We start from the raw sequence: 14,771 nt of genomic DNA, 5'->3' as shown, positions 1-14,771 counted from the left end.
TTCGTGAGGTTCTTTCTCTGGTGTTGTTGTGTATTTTGAAGTTTCCTGATTTCTGATGTAATACATTTTTCAAACGTGAGGATGGAAGAGGGTAACTGATTGTCTCTAGGGTTGAAATTGGACTTGAGTCTGAGACCAGTGTCTTCTATGGTTTGGGTAGCATCTTGGTCCATAAAGTAAATCTTTCTCCGGATGGACCGGAAGAAGTTTTGAAATTCCCCGTCAATTTTAAACCAATCCGTATTGCTGGTAGGTAGAAATGATAGGCCTTTCGCTAGTAATTTGTTTTCATCTTTTGTCAATGGGCAACCTGATAAGTTGAAGATGGGAATAGTGTTCATCGTCTCCTGTTGCCTCTCCTGCCCCTGCTGGGGCGGTTCCACTGGGGGTAACTGAAGAATGGCATTGGCATTTGTGGTGGTGGGGGTCCCCAGTAGCCTCCTCTGGGGCCCCCTTGCCCTAAAAAAGGAATCATTGGAGGTGGTGGTTGGAACTGGCCCACATGAGGGTTCCTTCCTCTAGGTTGTTGCTGATCATCTGATGATGAGTCAGAGCTTGATGCTCCTGAAAATGAAACTCCCTTCCGGCGGTTCCTGTAGAGGCCTCCTTGTTTGGCTGTTCTTTCCTTTTCTTTTTTGTCTTTGTAATCGTCGGAGAGATATGGATAGACTGCTTCCAGTTTGAAGTTCTTTATATCTTTAGATAGTTTTTTATGTTTTTTCTCTAGGGTGGAGGCCATAAAGGTTTTGAATGTTTTATCAATTTCTTTCAATTTCTCTCTTGCGTTAGCTATAGTGTCGTCAGAGATGAATTTGGTCTCCTCCATTTTCAAGTCTGTGAGCATCTGGGTGTGGATTCTTTTGGCTGTGGTGATTGTCAACGCCATAAGATCCCGGCTACACTTGGTAGCGATTTTGCTGAAATCTGTCATATATAGTTTGTCTTCCAAAAATAGAGCCGGCTCATTTCTGATTAATAGTCCTGCTGGTACCATGTTCACTCTCAGGTACTCCCGGAGGAAGTGGCCGTGTACTTCTGTCCTAAAGCATTTCTTTTTTAAATTTAGAAGATCATCGCCTGTGGCTGTGGAATCCAAATGAGCTTGTGCTCCCTCCATGTTGAATAAGGTGGGGCCATGTATGATGTCATTTATTTGTTCCTCTGAAAAGTTAAGGGTGTGCTCCATGGTGGGGATGGGGTCAAAGGGGTTAGACTATAGGGACTCACTGGCTGGGTAAGCAGGCAGTCAATCACTGGAGAAGGAAATAAATCCTGTTTATGTAGTGAGAAGGGAAAAACAAGTTGTAAACGGTCCCTATTATAGCTAGGCTATATCTGGAATATTTGTAACTGGAGGGACAGCCCTGGTATTGGACAGGATGTAATGGGCTGGGGTTTCAAAATATATATACACAGTGGGTGGTCCTGTCCTCTAAAGTTTATGGTACTGCACGTGTTTTGGGGCAGTAAATTCTTTAATCTTCCTGGGTTTCTTATGTCAGGCTCAGTGGATCCCTAACACAATGTGAGAAAACAACCTTAAACAATTAGTAGGTTTTTATAAAAGTAGCTTTTTTTATTTCTTAAGTGGCTTTTTTTGCAATTTTTTTAATATAGAGAAGACAAGCATTCAATTCAACTCAGAGATTAAAGTGAATAGGCATGTCAAGGCATAGAAATGCACAATGAAGAACCAGGATTTAACATTTACATAATTCAGTCAAAATGCTGGTCTTAGACTGTGTTTAATCCCAGGACCAATCCCTGCCGTTACATCCTTGGAAGTATTCTTGGATTACTTACCAGTGGTCTTCAGTACTCTTTGCCATGCTCTTTTTCTATTCCTCATCAGAGTACTTTCTTTTGAGGTACCCGTCTCTACATAGGATTCTACTCTGTCGGCTAAATAACCCTCACTCCTAATATTGCCACATACGTAATATTAATGGTTGAAATTCAAATACTGAACATCAGTTTGTTTGATCCCCACAGATATGAATTACTAATTTTGTGATATCCTTTTCTGCTGTGCAAATAATGCAGCACTGTGGTGAGGTCCCTTTAAGACTGACAACGTGTTGTGTCATGTGGGTTTTGCATATAAATGGGGCGAAACGCTGGCATGCTTTTGGTGCAGGAGCAGAGCCCGAATATGAAAATATGTGTCCCATGTGCTGATTAGTGTGAGTGTTGAGGCCCTGCTGCCTCACCACATTGGTGACGAGGAGGCCGCTGGTGGAGCGATTGGACTTGCTCCACTTGATGGACCCGGCGGTGTGGCTCCTGCGATGTCGTTCGTTCTGGAGGATGCACAGCAGTTGGTATGTGTGGTCTGCTTGCTCTGAGCAGAGTGGCAGCTCCCCATTATACGCAGTGATTGCCATCACTTTGTGAGGAGCTCTATGCTCCAACAGACACACCCTGGACTGCCCTATTAATTCCCCCAAGGTTGTTACTCCTCAATGGAGTGCTTGTGCACCTCGGAGAGCAGGAAAAAAAGAGGATGTTTTTTCTTTCCTCTTCATGTGGTCTCATGTGGTCTCCCATGTTCCAGCACATACACATTACACCCATGTAGCGTGATCCATTGGATGTGTGGTCTCTTTGAGGCTATGGTGGTGGCATGCCTGGAGGTGCTCTTCCACACCCGAGTTGCGGCTCCCCTGGGAGTGCTTGTGCGCTCAGGATTACATAATAAGGTTGATTCTGGACACTTTATTTTCCTCAAAATGGTTAATAATGCAGGTGCTGCACCTGTTCATGTGGTTGCGCCATGACAACAGGGCACACTGGCACCACTGGCCCCACTGGTGGAATTTGACGTCTAGAGTGCCCCATACAGGCTGGATCTGGGGTGGAGTCCATGTATGAAGAGGTTGTAGATGTACTTTGTCACTGTGGGGGATAGAGATGATGAAGTGGGTTTGTTGGGGGGCCCTCCCCAAAAAGAAAATGTGTTATATTTTTCATTTCAAAATATTATATATAGGTGCATTCCTTAGAAAAGGTTTTGTTATAAAGACATTTAACCGGAAATAATGTCCATGTCATGATTGACACGGGAGCATCAGTCAATGTAATGGCCCAGTCGCAATACTATAAGCTGGATGGTCCTCCAGAGTAGGGTGAGTCCAAAGTGCACATATTTACATTCGGGGGCAGGACTCCACTCCCACTGGAGGGGGTGTTTGCCTCGAATGATACGCACAATGGGAACAAGATTAAGGCAAGATTTTATGTCACTAAGGTCAGTGAAGATACACTTCGAGCTGTGCTGCGGTGGAATTGTAAAGTTCCCATTTGTGGTGTACAAGGAAGATGTACAGTCACTCGCTGCCAAGTTCACAGATGTGTTTTCAGGGATTGGACTGATGAAGGAAGACGAGTCAGTGCAGCCTGTGGCACTAAAACATTGAAGAGTCCCTTTTCATCTTATTTATTTATTTATTTTGCATTTGTTTCGGTGCACCTATTCCTCAGGCATTTGGGCATTAGTTATAGTAAGTGCATAGTATAGTTCAAAAAGTACTGGAATACACATATAGATTATAGTGATGGTTGTAAGTACCCCCAGATACTCAAACATTTTAGTCAAAAAAAGTATAAATACACAACTGGCAAAGCCTCACCTTATGTCACGGGGGGCTACTTCAGGCATGTAAGCATGCATGCATGTTAGACAAAATAGGTATGACTACACAACTGGCAAGTCCTCACCTCATTGTGCGGGGGGCTACATCATGCATGTAAGCATGGAGGGAACCAGCTTGGAGGGAATTACATGCCTCGTAATCTGAGGGATAAGGTTGAGAAGGAATTGGACAATCTGGTCAAGCTAGACATCATCGAGCGGGTGGAAGATCCCACGCCATGGGTTTGATATGATATTTATAACACGCCTGTACACAAGTGTTTCTATGCACGATTTCCCCAATTGTGGCTTGTAAATCAAAGCAACCTGACTCAATACACATCTGGGTGAACATGCGTCTCCCCAATAAAGCCATCAAGCCAGTGAGGCATACAACAACTACCGTAGATGATATCGTAGTGGATTTGCAGGGGGCAGTATTCTTTTCCAATCTAGACTTCAGATCTTCTGGCACCTGGGAGGGAGATCTTGCCAAAGAAATCCGGAGAGAGGAATTTTGCCATAGGACTGTATTGGGGATTTAAATATTTTAGGTGGGAGTATTTTTTACTGGAAAATCGGGAGTCTCCTGACTGAATAGGGGTGGTTGGCATGTATGGCCTCTTTGTGTATGTACAAGGGCCCAGATAGAGCTGTGTGTGCCCATACAAAGCTTTGTGAAGCTTCTCGTAAGTAATGTTTCAAAACTGTCCTCCTTCCCCAGATTGCATATCTCAGCTGTGTCATTCCTTCTGTGAAATCAGGGCAGAGCTGTTTCAACTTCCAAGGACAATGAGCTAATGCTATGCCTGTTTAAAGAGATCAAAACACGGGCTCTCAATACCCACGTTACGACCCCTCCCCACACTTCCTTTCTCGGTGTCCCTTCAGGGAAAGTAGCCTCGGTCGCTTCGCGTCAATCGTGACATCAGAAGACCACGTGACTTCCAGCATTGCCCGCCCCCCTTCAGACTCTCTCTCTCGGTACCCCGCCTACCTCCCACGCTCCTCAGATCAGAGGAAACGACTCCAGGAAGTGGAAGTCTTCCGGGCTCAGGCAACTGGCTCCGCCCCCCTAGTCAGTTCCTCTTCTTCAGCCAATCGCCGCGTGTGGGTCGCGGCGGGCGTGGTGCGGTTGTCAAGCGCTGCTGCCGCGGGGGGGCTGCGGATGGCGGGCACCGAGTGATGGGGAGCGCCCGCCGTCGAACAGCGAGAAGCACCGATCCCGGCTCCCTCCCGTGACAGCGCGCTTCCTCCGACCAAAACGCCCTGGTCTTTGTTGGAGCCGCCTCGGGCGCGCTCTCCCCGTGTCACCCGCCATGGCCGTGAGGATGCTGCTGCTACGGAGGCTGCTGAGGATCTCGAACCGCTCCATCTTCGCCTTCATTTTCTTTTTCTCGCTCTCTTCCTCCTGCCTCTACTTCATCTACGTCGCCCCCGGCATAGGTAAGACTGCCAACGCCCCCATACGTTTCGTCCTCCTGCTGCGTCCACTCCTCACCTTCACAAAGGGTCCACTTGCTGCAATCCTTGTGCCTAGCCTTGAATGCCAATGTCTGAACCACACCCACCCACATACATCAGCATGTCCTCTTTACATCGTGGCTGCAGGTTTTAATCCCACACGGCACACTACTAAACTCCCACCACCAGGGGCACGACGCAGACCCTCTGTCTCCTGCAATAACACCAGCCTGGCCGCCTTTTACCCTAAATAGAAGAGCCTAGCCACCACCGACCTTGGACGAACCGGCCTGTATCATGGCCAAGTTCATCGCTCTCTTTCCCAGCCCACAGTTCTAGTGTATGTTTCCCATCCCCACCAGTATATTTACTATGCCCCGTTATTCCGGCCGCTTGCCAATTTCATGGCCACTCTCCTTATAGGGAGTAAACATTACCTTCCTCGGGCTTCTGCCATAGCACACACCAATCTCTTCCTCGCCTGAGATCATCCTAGCTCCCCTGACTCAAGAGAATCCGCCCCACGTATAGATGAACCCAAGTGTGTTCTCCCACACCTTTTTTAATTTGGTATCTTCCTTTTGGGCTTTACCCATTGGTATCTGCCCTTCCAGCATGCCCTCACCCCTGGCCTCTTGAGCAGTACCCACCACTTGCTCCTGTAGATCAGCCATGCCTTTTCTTTTAATTACTCGTCCTGTGGGGTCCTATGCACTAGTGGTCAGCTGGCCTCGTCAGGAACCTGCAAACCTGCCCGGAGACGCTATTACCTCTTTATGACGATGCCTTTTCGCTTAGGTCAGTGGACTTCGGGCCTGTTGCCGGGCTGCATGTGCGGACTTGAGGTTTGACTACTGAGGCCGATCTTACTCCTTCAGGTCCATTTATCACGAGGAAACCTGTTGTGAATAGCGTGGGACGTTTTATGTGATATTTTTATTTTTTTAGTTCCTATATCTGCAACTGACATTGAAGCCTTGAGTGTCAGCCCACAAATCCTACATTTGAGTCGATTCATCCTTTATGTTGCTGAACGGGCAGCAAATGCATTTAAGATATGCGTGTACATGTGCTGGGCATTTACAAACGATATTTAAAGGTAGAATTGTCACTGACTTTAGATCAGTGGGTTGACATGGTAAGGCTTCGCCCATAATTTATAATCGATTACAGCAGACCCATTGTATGATACGTTCCAGTACAGTGGCTTAACATTGCAGCTTGGGGGATGGGCGCGCCCTTGTCAATTGACGGACTTTCCGAACGATCCCTCTGATATGAGACACCTCGTGAAGCATTAGGCAAGACCTGTTCGTGCTCTTGGTGAAAGGAATGCAGGCTGATGGCTTCCGTTCTCGGAAGCTTGAGGCATTTTCAGGTTCTTCCAATCGGAGCGGGTTTTACCCGGAAGCTTGATCAGCTGTGGGGCTCTGAAGCAATCTTCATCTGAACACTTGATATTGTGCAGTAAAATCCAGCCTGTTCCATGCCATTTTTTGGTCATCCTACTTTCGGTAACTTGAACACCCCACCTCCTGAGTCGCATTGGTTAAAACATGGCTGGCATCCTTTTAGTCTGTCGTTTATGCTGCCTTTCAAGATTTCGTAAAACGTGAGAATCCAGAACCGCGCTCTTTAAACTTGTCATGGTATAGTCTCCATGGATACAAACACCTTTTGCCCACCCCGCCCGACATTTCAGATTAAATCCGCTAGGTCACTAATTAAGAGCATAATGACTTCAGGGTCGTAAGAGTGAGTACATAATCACTACAGAACTGTGCACAATTCTGCTGTGCAAAATGTTTTAATGAAACACAGTACACTTTAAAGTCGTTTTATATCTCGCTTTCGATCTGCCCAAAGGGTATAAACCAATCTATTGTAAGGAGGACACGTCCCACCTCATTCCACTGGCCATAAAAATCAGATATTTGGGGGGGGAGGGGCTGTTTGGTGCCCTGTTCTTAAAAACCACTGAGTTGGTTTTTGGGTGCACGCTACAGTTCTAAAAACAAACCTCTTCCTTTTGTCCGAGACTTTTAATGCATTGTAGGGTTCAGTGCAGTTTCCAATTACTGCCCTCTACTCCGATCTGCACATGTCCATGTTATTGGTAGCTATTGTGTTCTCCTATTAAAGTTTTATCTAACTCAGTGGGCAGCCAGAGCTTGAATAGTGAAGGTGAACCCAACGTTTTTGTTGGGTTTCAACCTTCTGTGTGTGCAGTCTCGATATTGCATGATGTTATCTTTGATTATTCCAGTTTGTAGTGCTGCTAGCCTCCCAAAATCTTTAGTGCAAACCCACATTTTGAGACTCCAGATCGACTGGCAGCGAATGACACACCTTGATGGATGGTCCTGCGTACCAGTTAGGATGAGACTGCACTTGATGCTTGCATGAACTTCTTCCAGTGTGTAATTTCTATAATTAAGTAAAGAAACTCCTTTACAGGGACAGTTTTCACTCAACTGTAGCCATTGTGAGTGATAATTAGTTCTTGGTCAGTAAGAAGTGGGTGAAGCGAATTTGTGTTTATGGCATCAGCCAAGTGACGTTTATGCCTGGCTAGAAGCTTGCAGCTCTTCATTTTTAACCCCAAGTATGGCCAGTGGGGTTCTAGGTATTGACCACAACGTCATGGGTTCACAGCTTTTGGTGCATTGTTAAAATTAGGTCAACTACGAAATCTGTAATTCCCCCTAGATTCTGCCGATGACGATGGTTCATAACGTGTCCAGTTGCGGAATTAGTCCTTTCTTTTGTAGGACTTCTCAGCACGGATGCTAAATCACCAAAGCTGTATTAATCGTAAATGTTAGCCGCTAATGTAGTTTTTAAATTTTTTGATTCTAAAAATGAGTCCTATGGAAACCTTGTGATCAATGAGCCATTGGGCTTCATACACCAACACACCTTTACTGTTCTTGAGGAAGATCATTCAGAAAGTGTATTTTGTACTGACTGCACACAGCAGAGCTGACGAGGACGGAAGGCAATATTTCAAATTGCAAGCTACTAGTTGGCTATAAAAAGGTCACTCTCCACCTCAATTCTATACATGCACACAGTTTCTTACTTGCCAAGTGTCAAATGTCACTAGCCACGGCCTAGTAGAGAGTACACATTTTGCACCCTGGCTGCACCATATAGAACTGCCAGTGTAAACTATAGCGCACGATTACTTTTTTTTAACCTTGGAGCCCATTTGGTTGGTTAGTTGTGATCTGCTTGTGCAAAAGTCCCCTGGGAACTGGCTATTTCAGAAGTCTTTTCTGGCACCATGCATCCAGGTGTGCAGATCATGCATGAAGCCTGGAACCTAGTTCATGGTAAGTATCATGTAATGTGGGGAATGTTTCAAGCTTGCCTGTTTTCCCATTCCATGCATAAGTATGTCGCTCTGTTTTTTAAATTTTCTTATTTGTATTTTGGAACTTGTCTCCTTAATTTTTCCTTTCTCAATGAATGACTAAAAGTCCCAGGATTTAACATGAAACAAGACTCTGTAACCCACTCACTGACGGAGTGAGGAATATTTCTGAGATTCTAGAGATGCCCTGAGCTTGTGCTTGTTAGCACTGCACACAGGTTTGACAATTTAAATATGCAGCTTTGCTAGCTGGAGATAAAATTACTTGGTTTAGCCTACACAGGTCCATTTCCCTGCTACATTGTGCCCAGTATAACACTAACTGGTGACAAGTAACAGGCAGAATTTCCCTTGAATGATTGGGGAGAGGAGGAAAAAGGTGGAAGAAAAATATCCGAAGCAGAAGCTCATATAGTTATTTGCCCAAAGTCGCACCTTTTTGGTCAAGTGGAGCAAAAGAGATTACAACCCAGAGCTTCTTATTATTAAGCAATCAATTTGGTATTTGGGCTACATCACAAATTCCTCTGCTTTTCAGTTTGTCTCCAAGCAGAGCAGGAAAGATACTTTCTCGGGCAGAGAGTTGCGGTCTGGAGGTGAAACCTGCATTAGAACCAGTGATATTGGTTTACCAAATTCAAATAACCCCTCAACACACTTGGTATTTGTTTAGAATGCCTGAACCAAAATGTATTCAAATGGTAGCACTAGAAAAGGGATATTACTTTCGTGTCAGACAATATAAAATCATGCCGGAAAAGATAATTTGTATACAATAAAAAAAAAAAAACGCACAACAGAAAGTATTCCTGCATTAAGTCGTAATGGTGAGCAGACGTGACATACTAATTCGACCAAATTCATGTCATGGAAATATTACAAAAGTGACATTAAATTATCCTCAGCCATAAAGATACCAGAGGCCCCCTGACCCTCCTGAGGCTGCAGGAGCAGCGCTTGCATCGCGCCATGTCTACAAGCCCAGCTGGGCCTCTGAAAAGCTTGAAGTGTGCTAGCTAGTATCTGCTTGTTAATTTGCCCATCCATCCAGGCAGTGCTTTTATTGTACCTTTGCCTGCTTCAGTCCGGTTAATCCCATTTGGGCTTTGTGGGTGTGTGCACCCTCCAGCATGGACTCCATCTGAGGAACCACCAGTGTGCCTGCCTCCCCCTCCAGCCAAGGCATTGATAGACCAACATCACCCTTGAAAGGGCCAATCAGGGAAGATTGCCCCCCATTCAAGGCCCACACCTAAGGCCACTGTCTGAGCCTGTCCGGGTCTGTGCGGCCCAGGGCCCCCCCAAACTTCGTGCTCCATCAAGCCACGCGGCAGCCGCTTGCTACACCCTGCTCCCGAATGAGCTTGTCTCATGGACCTCCTTGCACCCGTGTGGATCTCGTGAGTGATGGCTGAACTTTTCTACTGCCTCCTCCTCGAACACCTGAATCTTAACTGTTGGCAATTTCGCTTTGCCTCTCTACCTCTCCTTCCTACCCTACTTCTCTCACTGCACTTGTGTTCTTTTAAAACTCGTTTCTTTCGTGCTTGTCTGTTAAATCACTGCACTCATTCTGCATTGTGCTTTGTTTAAAATCGTTTTTGAGGGTGTGCTTTTTACATCTTGTACCCTTTTTATGCACTGCACTCATTGTGGCCCTTTTTGCATACATTTCTGCTCTGCGCCCTCCTTATCTTTTAGGCCTCCCAGAGACAGGTCAGGAATGTGCAGTGCAGTTGACAGCCACCTCTTTTACTTTCCTCTTTACATCTGCAGCCAATGTTCGTTCTTGTGCCTAGCTTGCTGCTCCCTACCACCCCTTGCCCCCTCCTCTCCTACTACATATCTCATGCACTTTTCACTATCAGAAACACTGTGAGGCACGTATGATGGACTCATTGCCCTGTTTTTCTTGCCTTCCCCTATGTACTATGTATAGCTCTTGCATTATTGAAACAGTCAGACACGGACAATAATTCATATGTTGTAATCGGTGTGTACTTCTCTTGGTTCTATGTTGTACCTCCAAATGCATAGCACTGGCCCATTCTGAATGTTCCAATACCTAATTAAGAACGTCAATTCTGTTTGCTTATCAACTTTCCTTCCCTGCGTTGGAGCGCTTTGAAACGCTTGTGTATAGGGGCTATATAAATGACCAATAACTAAAGATGGAGCAGTAACCTTTTTTAAGCCATATTTATTGGAAACCTCAAGCAACAGGTAGCTCTTATAATTACTAAATGCTAGAGCCTACTGACTTGACGGATCAGTTGTCAAGCTGGTTATATTGAGAGGGATGCAAGGCAGTTTGCTATGGTTGCAAGCTGCAAAACGTGCTGCACTGAAATGTCTTCAGTGGTTGTTTTGGTGTAGTCTTCAAACTGTCGCATTATGCCTTTAATAGGCCCCGACCCTCACCTGCTCACGTCCACGTGTGCGTGTTTATTTATTTATTTTTTTAATTTATTTCTTATGGGGGGGAGGTGTCCCCCCCCCCCCCCCAAACCCCTTTTTCATTCCTCTTGACCTGTCCACTTCCCCCGCACCACACATTCCCCTCGTTCTCAAAAACCAACTAATATTTTTACCCTCCCTTTCCCGCCACAAACATTCACTCCCCTCTCCCTCACATGCATGTACACACATCCACACACCAAAACAAAACACTTTACCTTACTCCCAAGATTTCACTCACCGTGCCTGTAGGCCATTGCACGTGTCGCAGGGAGCTGCTGTCATCCCAAAAATGGCTGCGCACCGAGATGCGGCCATCGTCTGAAGGAGCAAGGTAAGTGAGGGGAGACGTGAATAGAAGGTTTGTTTATGGGCTAGGGAAGCTGGCTGAATGGGGTTTGAAGGATTGATTTAGAAAGACCGAATTTTGTTTTTTGAATTTTTGTTTTTTAAGCAGTCTTTCTAAATCTATTTTTTATTTTTTTTTGTATTGAAATAAAAAAACGATATTTAGACTAAGTAGCTCTCTATCACCAGCCAGTTGAGAGACTGTTCACCTAACAGAATACTTTAGCCATAGGTGGGTTGGAAGGTTAAGGGATGCCATTTCACATTAGGCCATGTTAGCCCCTTGGCCACCACAATTTATAGCCGTTAAAGCCTCAGTCTATCACCCATAAAAAGCCTTGATGCCTTGGGGATTGCATGATTTGTAGGGTATTGTTCCAAACCTATAGATACGTTTGGTTAGCCCTGCTTTGTTTTGTTACATGCAAGGATTGGACCCTGTAATGCTTGCGCTGATAAGTAAGATGACGTTTTTCTATTTTTTTTTTTTTTTTTTATGTACAGGATTTAATTGGTTATTTTAGAAGCTCAGCCGACGTGTTTCCACCCATCAGGGTCTTTCTCAAGGCTGAATTGATTCATGGCTGCCCATGGGTGATGGGTGGGTGACTGGCTTGCTGGTTGGACAATCCTGTTGGCAAAGTGGAGCTGGTTCTTTGGCTCAAGTCGAATGATTTGCGGCGAGCCACAGGCATCTGTTCCTTGGCGATAAGAAGTTGGACCCAAGGGTGGGTGGGGGGGGTCTGCTGTACCTTCTGGCTGCTGTTCTCTGGATAGTCACTATCCAGAGACCAGCCAAGTAACCGGCTCCACTTTGCCAACAGGATTGTCCAACCAGCAAGCCAGTCACCCATCGACCATGGGCACCCAAGCATCAATTTAGCCTGTAGAAAGACCCTGATGGGTCGAACACGTGTCGGCTGACCTACTTAAATCGCGAATTAAATCCTGTATTAAAAATCATCTTCCTTATCAGTTCAAGCATTACGTGGTGTAAACATTTCATGCGAATATAATTGGTGTGGGCAACACCTCTCCCTCCCGTGAACTTGCTGCTAATCCAAATCTCAAAACCTAAAACAAACCATATAGCCAAATACTCAGTGCTGCACATGTTGACTTGGCCTCTAGTGCCCACTTAGTGCTGTGTTTCGTTACAAGTCTGGCCCCATAGTGAGAGGTGTAGCTTTTTTTTTCTGGAACAGTACTGTTTCAGACTCTGTTTGTTTTCTTGTTCTTGTGTTCACTTTAATCCCTAAATGCTTGAGCCCCTTTGAAACCCACTGGGACTGGTATTCCAGCTTTGGTTGTCATTTAAGTAATCGGCAGCCTTTCGCATTGGTGCCATTAGCTTTATAACCCAAGAATTTAGAGAATTGTTCAATGTCCATCATTGTTCCGATTGTGTTCCAAAGGGGCTACCCATGCCTTGAGCCACTGATCATTTTGCCCCCCGTCCCCTTGTACAGAAGGTGGCAACCCCACAGTTTGAAGACCACAGATATAGGGGCAGGGCGTGTTTGGGATCCTGGTAAGACTTTTCCTTCCAGGGGACAGAAGCAATTGTTCACTTTCTGGATGAAGTAAGCAGTGGATTGCGTTGTGGTCACTGTGTCCTGCATCGACAAGGGTCTCAGTGTTTCGGGATGGGCGTGTACACTGCTTTTACATTAGAAGTTGGCCTCTACTGCGTCAGGCACTGTCGTTGGTCGGGAGTGTTTCGCTCCTTTCTGAGGTGTGCCCCTGCCCATCACGGGCAGGGGATAATGTTACCCCTTTTGCATACCGTGTATCGTGGATGCAGTGGGTTGGTGCAAGCGGAATTGTTTGATGGTCCTTGTGTTTGGGATCGTCTGGTTTCTATGAGTGGCTGCAACATGCGCTGGGGCTGATGGTGGCTTGCAGATCCTAGATATGATGGTGGCGTGGGAGTGAAGGGGTCGAGCCGGCGGCTTCGGTTGAGGTGAGCCGGTACGTAGGCGGACATGGTTCATGGGGGGGGGTCGGCATTTTCTAGGTGCACAGGGCTCCGGTTCTTTATGGAATGATGCAATCCATACTCGCTAGCTGACTGTGTTTAGCGGCTGAAAAGATAAAATACACGGTGCATGTCTAATGCGAGATTCTTTGCATTTCCGTGCGGGTACTTGCTGTGCTTTTCGTGCATAAAATAAAATATCCTACTCTATCAAACTCCATCTCCTAGCACTTACTTACATAAGTGTCACAATGCATTTACATATGAAAACGTTTTCCGGCTTTTATTCCTAATAAATTAGGATACTGTTATGTTTTAACGGTGTCGTGCACATAGACATGGGACAGGGGGAGGCAGACCTAAATAAACGTTGTCACACTAGGGCTTTATGAAAGTAAAATTAACACACTAAGCCCCCTTTCAAGCGACAACTGTTAATCTCCCCCCCCCCCAACCCCACCCTGTTTTTTTCTGAAATCTCACCTTCGTTGGGGAACGGGTTAATAGTACTGCCATTCAACATAAGTGATACGCATTTCCGAGCTCCTTTGTAAATATTATGTGGCCCTGCGTGTGCACGCGGGGAGAGGACATTATCCATTCCACTTTCATCTTCTCTCCAAGCTTTTTGAGATCAAAGTGGGGCCGCTTACCTACTCGGGTGAGACAGCAGAAAGGCCTGAACGCTATGGAGACTGGAAGGAAAGAAATGTGGTTGCACTGTTAAATGTGAGTTACGTGTACAATTGGTAGCCAGAATAAACCATTTCAGTTCTTACAGATAATGGGTTCAAAACTACAAAGACCTTGTTATTGAAAACGTGCAACTGCTAAACAACGACTTACCTGCTAGACACAGCACCCTACAATGCACAGATTTGCCATTCGTGTCAATCTGTGCCGTCTTTCTCTCACTCTCTGCGCTGCTACTGTGTGCTGCCTTTCTATCTGCGTCTCTGCGCAGTCGCTCCTCTCTGCTGTCATTCCTTATTGCTCTGTGATGTCTCTCCGCCCGCCTCTGTCGTGCACTGCCACTCTGTCCTATCTGCGCTGTCTTTCTCTTTGCTGTCTATCTCTCAATGCACTGTGTATGCTCGATCTCTGTGCGGTCTGTCGCTCTCTGCGTCCTCTTCCTGTTTTCTCCGTCTGTGCTGGCTCTTTCTATCATGTCTCTCTGCATTGTCCCTCTCTATGTGCTGGTTTCTTACACTTCCCCTTTCTTGCTCATATTTCCTCTTGCTCACTGATGCACCCTCTGTCAGTATCCTCCTCCCTTCCTCTATTCACCTTCTTCTATTTCATACATGCCCTCCCCCTATCGCATCCTCCTTTTGAAGCTTCGAATTCTCCTCCTTGCAGCCTGGTGCCTATACATGCAATGAACAGTAAACGCCAAAACTATTGGCATTGCCAATGCCTATAAAGGCTTTGGTGGAAGCCATTTGCATTAAATGAGTGCAATTCTCATTCAGTGCCGGGTATTCCCTCAATGTCTCTCATAGCAAATTTGTTTAAGG

The 14,771-nt window shown here is 45.8% G+C and overlaps 1 protein-coding gene across 1 annotated transcript in view; it reads left to right on the top strand.

The window, feature by feature from the left end:
• Positions 1–4,649: 4,649 nt before the first annotated feature.
• The window catches only part of B4GALT6 (beta-1,4-galactosyltransferase 6), a 295,718-nt gene continuing 285,596 nt past the window's right edge, over positions 4,650–14,771 (top strand). Inside the window, exon 1 of the mRNA XM_069620961.1 lies at positions 4,650–5,077. Within this exon, the coding sequence (XP_069477062.1) occupies positions 4,951–5,077 (127 nt within the window). The 5' untranslated portion in view covers positions 4,650–4,950. The remainder of the gene's footprint in view (positions 5,078–14,771) is intronic.

The sequence above is a fragment of the Ambystoma mexicanum genome, chromosome 5q (genome assembly GCF_040938575.1).
Source record: "Ambystoma mexicanum isolate Mex_15411 chromosome 5q, UKY_AmexF1_1, whole genome shotgun sequence".
Lineage (NCBI taxonomy): Eukaryota > Metazoa > Chordata > Amphibia > Caudata > Ambystomatidae > Ambystoma > Ambystoma mexicanum.
The sequence above is the reverse complement of the archived record's forward strand: the minus strand, read 5'-3'. Positions and strand labels throughout refer to the sequence as shown.